The 6721-nt window shown below is 42.0% G+C and overlaps 1 protein-coding gene across 1 annotated transcript; it reads left to right on the top strand.

Annotated features, from left to right (window-relative positions):
- The first annotated feature begins 31 nt into the window (after positions 1–31).
- On the top strand, positions 32–2560 carry PNRC2 (proline-rich nuclear receptor coactivator 2). Its single transcript, XM_009882212.1, has 3 exons — positions 32–100; positions 1123–1327; positions 2120–2560. Exon 3 carries the CDS (start codon positions 2138–2140, stop codon positions 2558–2560), a length of 423 nt encoding a protein of 140 aa, XP_009880514.1. The 5' UTR covers positions 32–100; positions 1123–1327; positions 2120–2137.
- The last annotated feature ends 4161 nt before the right edge of the window (positions 2561–6721 follow it).

The raw sequence follows: 6721 nt of genomic DNA, 5'->3' as shown, positions 1-6721 counted from the left end.
GGGGTGTCGGAGAGTGACGGCGGAGGAGCAGCGGGGTCGGTTCCTAAAGGCCCGTGTGTGTGTGTCTGTGCTTTTGGGCGAAGGAGACGGACAGAAGTCGGTAAGGGAGGAGCGGTGCGGGAAGGGTCGGGCGCTGTCGCCGCCATGTTGTGCTCGCCGGGCTGCTCCATTGTTGGGGAAGTGGGGACGGGGGTTCCCGGCTCGACGAGGCACCGAGGGGGTGTAGGCAACATCAGAAGAGAGAAAGTTTGGAGACGAAGAGACGGAGGAGCTCTGGCAAGCGCCGAGCCTGTGAGGGCCGCTCCGATGGGAGCGAACAGCAGCTCGGTTTGCGCTAATGACGCTACCTCGGCCCTTGGTTTGTCACAACAAGGCGAAAGCTGGAAATGAAGATGGGCGGCTCTCCCTGGAGCTTTTGGGGAGGGATGGACTGGGGGTGCTGACGACTGCGAAGAGTGACCCGTCGATTAGGGGGAAGTGAACAGATAGGAGTGCCTTAAGATTAAAAATCTTAAAAAGGATTTCGGGAGAGGATGGGCTAAGAGTTAATAAGGAATTATTTTGCTAACGAAGGTGGAAAAAAGAGCTGACAGATTAGAAATGGAGCTGCGTTGTAATGGCTGGAGGAGGGTTTGGGGTGCGATTGGTTTCAAGGGAAGAGTCGCGACAGTAACTGTGTTGCGGTCCCACCGGGTCAGGCGGGCGGTTCTCATGGGGGAGTTCTCGGGGAGGGTTTCTTTGTGCTCAGGAGCGATGCACTGGAGCTCTAGTTGCCTCAGAGTTCATCCCAAAGTATCTTCTCGTTTTATTTGACTTTTTCACTCTACTAAAAAAGGAGAGGGTTTTTGCTTGCCTTTCCTGAATTAAAATATTTAGTACGATATATGTCGTGATAAAAGTGCTCCTCTTTGTGAAACGCTAAGTAGAATTGTGAAGTTTGTATAAATAAACACTATGTTGTTTTTTTTTTAAATTTGAAGCATATTGTCATCTTTTGCAAGTACGAGACACAACTGGCTTCATGAATTCTCTGAATTATTTCATCTTATTTTGATACTTTTTTTAGTTTGAGAGGGAAACAATTGTTTCCTTAACCTGAGTTCAAATTTCTCATTTATGCAGTGGGACTTCTCCCTTGGAGCTTCGGTGCCGAGAATCCGATGTTGGGCTCGGCTACTTGGCTGAATACAGCAGATCAGCCGATGAAAACTTCCATTCCTAGCCAAAGGAAGGAGTCCAGCAAAAGGCAGCACCTACTCTTTCAGGCTTGGAAGCAAGAAAGGGGGCAAGAGTTGGAGAGTGTGGAATCTGAGAAGACAACCGAAAGGTAAATGGGGGCGGGAGGGGAATCCTGTACTGAAGGAGAGTCAGCATGAAGGTGCCACGTTCCATGTGATAGTATCTGGCTGTCTGCTTTGGAAGTTCAGTTACAAATGGCTGCTTTTCATTTCAGGTTGTTTTCAGTTCATTTTCGGTTTATCGGAGTAATTCTTGGACTTACCAGAAAGACTGGGGAGTGGCTTTATCAGTGCAAACTTTGCCCAGATCTTTAGGTGTAACAAGCTTGGTTTAAATGTCTTCAGGATTAAATACTAACACCTTAAACTTGGCATGGTATTTAGCGAGCAACACGTCTCTCACATTGTTCCAGTAACATGTTTTGCTGAGAAGGAAGGAAGTGGCATAGTGAGTAGTTGGGCTGACTGGAGGACCAGCGTTTTCCTAACTAGGCAGATAAAGCTGTGACTCGATGAGGGGGCTAGGGAGGAGTTCCTGAGGGATGGATTGGTGTGTGAGGTGCTGCTCAGCCCACAGCAGCAGCAGAATTAAGACGAACCAGTGTAGAGTCAGTAATCTCCCACTCAGAAGATAATGCTGCATTATAATTCAGTTCTTGTGAGTGTCAGCTAAGTTCTTGGATATTAGTGAAGTGGTGTCCAGTAAAGGAGAAAAAACACTACTTTTAATGGATATAAGTTTTGGTTAGATTGATTTCAGTCCCTTTGCTTAGAATCTAAAAATTCTCTGAAATATTTTATGTTTTTTTCTTTCTTTTTTTTTTTTTTTTATAAAAAAGGTTGTAATGCAAACTCCACCGACTTTTCTCCCTGTTTTACAGGTGACATTTAAGTTGAAGATGGGTGGTGGAGAAAGATTCAACATTCCAGCTCCCCAGTCTAGAAATATCACCAAGAACCATCAACAACTTAAAAACAGGCAGAAGAATAAAGACCAGAATTTGCAGATGAAGACCTATATGAAGAAAGAAAGAGGACATGGATGCAACTCATCATCTGGTGCATGGCAGGCCATGCAAAAAGGGGGAAAGAACAATGTTCATTACCCCAGTAATCAAAATTGGAGTCCTACTTTATCGAATCGCAACCTGTTTTTCACACCTCAAACCAATCAGAACTATGCTGGAGCAAAATTTAGTGAGCCGCCCTCACCAAGTGTTCTTCCTAAGCCACCAAGCCACTGGGTACCTGTTTCTTTTAAACCTTCTGATAAAGAAATCATGACATTTCAGCTTAAAACGTTACTTAAAGTCCAGGCTTGAGATGTAACTTTCACATTTCTAAAGTTATTTAAATTTACAGGGTTTCAAATTTGAGAATTGTTGTCCTTAACTCCAGGTGCACAGGTGTACAGAACTAGATGTTCTTGCTGCATGTAGGTAGTCACTTGGAAGAGAAGGGGGTGGAAGTTCACATTCCCCTTACATTTTACCTCAAAAGTTGTGTGCTGTGTTCACTACACTGTGAAATGGGTATTTTCTCTATAGTCAATCGAATCGAATCCTCAACAGTCACCATGTATTGTATTTATTGTAAGAGTAAATGGGACTGTCTCTCCAAATTGGAATTGTGATTACGTTTTGTTATGGTGTTAGAAAGACAGCTTTTACCTGACTTAATGCAGCATTAACTGGAAAAAGATGCACTGAAAGCTTGAGGCAGGTACTTGGCTGCCTTTCAGACTTGTGTAAAATTTGCTTGTTAAATAAAAACTCTGCAGAGCAGATTGGCTGAGCAGAGGAGACCTCCACCTGGGTACTAGGTAAAACACAAATTATTCTCTTGCGAGCTTGATTTGGCACTCTTGAATTGGTAGACGAGCATTTCAAGCCTGTGACTAAAATTTAGAACTAGGAAACATATTGGTGCATGTCCTTGCAAGGAGGGAAACGCAGATCAGGCAAATCTGTTGCTGCTCTCCAGCTCCGGGGATACTTCATGGGAATCCCAACAAGTCGCACTGTGCCAACTGATGACACTGTGTTGCCAGATGACTGCCAAAAAACTAAAAAAAAAAAATCCCCCAACCAAATAACCCCCTTTGTATACCAGTTGCACCGATGAGTTCTAAAATCGATTTTTGTACCAGTTTTTAAAATTGTGAAAAAGGTGGAGTAGTTCCTTAGCCTGGTCTGAAATTGGTTACCCTGTAAGAATTGTTGTAAGTTGCAGTAGTTTGTGGCAGGTATTGAAAGGTTTTCGTAGGGAAGACAGAGCCATGTAAATAAATGTAAAACTTTGTAGCATATGTAAATTTATGCTGGGCTTTCCTGCACAGAAGTATTTTTAGTACAAAACTGCTGAATGTATGATGACCATGTTGAGTACGTGGCCTGATTTATATTTTGTTTAAAAAAAAAAAAAAATGTGGCTGTGCCCTTGCACTTAACGTACAGTGAATATGCACGTTTTACTTGGTTGTGAGCTCATTTATAAAGTAAACTCGGTGCAAAAGAGGCTTATTCAGAATTTTTTAATAAAATTAAAAAAAATTTAAAAAAAAAGCTGCTCAAGTTTAAGATCCTCATGTTCTGAATGTATCAGAGAGGTGCATATTAAGTGACGAGAAAACACTAAGGTGTTCAAAATCAAATTGGATGTTTCACAAAAAATGCAAATAGCTGAGTTTGGATGTTTAATGAAATAGTAAAACTGTGTTTCTGTTTCTAAAATGAATCAATGCTACAACATTATTTTGCCCCAATATGTGCTAAAATCCATCAGGTACTGGGGCAGTTGCCAGTGTGCAGCTTACAGTGCTGTCACAATTCAGTTGATCCTATAACAGAAACAACTGAACTGTGGTAACAGACTACAGTTATTTAAAAAATAAAGTAATTACTAAAAAAGTGCTTTAACTGGAAAGGGAGTTTTACAGATTAGGAAGTGTTCTTTGAGATGGTTTCTGTACATTCAAAATGCATTGGCAGCTGGTTGAATGTTTACAAATCTATTGCTCCAAGTAAGATGGAATTGGCGGCCTTTAAACTGAACGACTCTGTGACCTGGACCTTCACCAGCAAGCGAGCTGTATCCCAGTTACAACTGTGTATCCTCGACTTCAAATTGTCAATTACTAACTGTGTATGTACCAATTGGAAACAACAAAAATTTAAATAAACTAAACTTTTCACCCCCCAAAAGCATCTATTTATTTTAAGGTGGTAATGGAAAAGTGGGATTTTTTGGCAGCTCAGAGTTTGAGATAAAGCTCTCGACACTTCAGTGTCAGACTGATGGATTTAAACACCCCCTTTCCTATCCTTAACTGGTGAGAAACTACAATCGGCTTTAAGAGTCAGCAGCCTGAGTGCCCTGTGCGTGTTCTGCGTGTCTCTTCAGGCCGAGTGTCAGAACAAGCTGGAAATCGCTTCCCGATGCAGGAATTTCTTAGACTACGGGCCTTTGTGAATGCAGGGCTCGACAATGAACGCCAGCGTCCCTCGCCGAACAGAAGGAAGCCTGCCGAGGGGCTGGGGGGGTCTGTGCTGTGATGGGGCTCTGCTGGCCGAGCGCTCTGGGCTTAGAGGGACCCTCCTGGGGCTTTTTGGGGCTCAATCTCCAACAAACTACAGCTGTAGTAATTAACTCAGAAGGTGCTCTCAAGTTATAGTCAAAACTCGTACATTTTATTCCCAATTCACAGGGTTATTTGCACAGATGGAACACAAAACTCAAGAAGAAAGGATGTGTATGAATAAAACATTAGCATCTTTTGATCAAACACACTACAGGGTACATAGTCTTCCCTTCCTAGAATAGTCTCATCAGTAAGAGCATCTTTAGACAAATATTATAGCAATGGACTACAGACTTTTTAAGCAAGTTACAAGATAAATGGAGAAAACCAGCAATTATTAATGGGTGATTATGTCCTAAAAATGTGTCAATTTATCCCTTTGTACTTCAAAATGTTAATCTGCAACATCCCTGCCAAAAAAAATCAAGTAGCAGTGCTGCGATGTGTAGCAATCCAATTGCCCTTCTCTGAACATATTTCAAGCTGTTACCCCAGACTAAACAGTAAGGAAAAAAAAAAGCTCTTTCCAAGAAGAGAGCTCAAAATAACATTTGAATTGAAAATTTCCACTTTGAATAAAGCCATTATACTGTACAGTTAAACATCTTTAAAAGACATAGAAAGGATAACATTGAGCTTTCAGAGACCAGTCTATTATAGTCCCTAATTTAAACACCCAGCTACTTAACCACTAAATTTAAGATTTATAATTATCAGTTGGGTGCATGGACTTTTGGTGAAAAAGAAGTTCCAATAGAGCCTTCTATTACTGCTGAGATAAATCAATACGCTGCAGATATTGTGGAGCACAGCTGTTACTTTCAGCAGAATTTTTAACACACTACTTCAATTCTACAAATTTTGCAGGAATGACAAAGTCTAGTTTTACCACAGAAAAACATAATTCCCACCGTTCTTGAGACTCCAAAAGAAAGATGCCTATACATGATCTTTTGTAGCCTGCGTATGTTCTTGCATTCCAGCTGTGCATAACCTGCAGGTAGCTTGCGCAAGACAGGCTACTGCTTTTTTTTTTTAGAGCAGGACTGGGACACCTGCATCAAGGAAGGGAGATGTTATCTAGATGGGCTGTGGCTTGACTCGCATGAATGCGTAAACATTCCCTGCCCTTTTGGCCACATCCTGCTAACTCGTCCCCAACTGAAAGGCCCACAGAACAGCTTCTTCACAATTTTTCCATGGGAGCAAGAACTAGGACAACATCTTTATTCATGCACTCTTGAAACATCGTGGGTTTGTGTTCGGCTTTTCTGGCTTGTTCATATACACAAGTCAAGTCAAAGTTTAGTCCTACCTCTGGGAGAGAAAGAAAGAACCATCAGAACTGTCAGATACTACATTATACTTGCAATGAATTGGATTTTCAAAACAAAAAAAAAATTTAAACTGTGCTATACATAAATGTTGAGGCACACAATATAAGGACATGCTGACAACACAGTTAAGGTATAGTTACTGTTACTCTGCAGTCTCAAATTAGAACCTCAGCCTGGACACAGAGATGCTCTCCTCCTTCCTCCCCACCCATCCAGCTCTAATTCTGGCTGGACTAACATGAACATTAACGCCAGCAATGCCTGGCGGGCTGCTGGCAAACACGAATCACTGCACCTCCCCACGACACAGTCAGGTGGACACTTGTAAGTAGGATTTTAGTCTTGAAGACTACATTCATTTAAGCAAGCTGAGAAAGGGTGGGCTTTTCTGCTCTTACAAGCCATTTTTACGGACAGCTACAAGATAATCACAGCTCAAACTTACAAAGTGTAAGAGTGGGTTTATCAAAGCAATTAAGTGCTTTTCAGTTGTTTTTGTTCAGTGGCAGAAGAACCAGTTGTAAACACCACGAGTGCCAGGAGGCAGCTCGAATTCTGAACGTCGC

The sequence above is a fragment of the Charadrius vociferus genome, unplaced genomic scaffold (assembly GCF_000708025.1).
Source record: "Charadrius vociferus isolate BGI_N301 unplaced genomic scaffold, ASM70802v2 scaffold613, whole genome shotgun sequence".
NCBI classification, from domain to species: Eukaryota; Metazoa; Chordata; class Aves; order Charadriiformes; family Charadriidae; genus Charadrius; species Charadrius vociferus.
The sequence above is the reverse complement of the archived record's forward strand: the minus strand, read 5'-3'. Positions and strand labels throughout refer to the sequence as shown.

Excerpts from the sequence above, each read along its gene's own strand:
- PNRC2 (XM_009882212.1), top strand. The coding sequence starts at position 2,138 with ATGGGTGGTGGAGAAAGATTCAACATTCCAGCTCCCCAGTCTAGAAAT.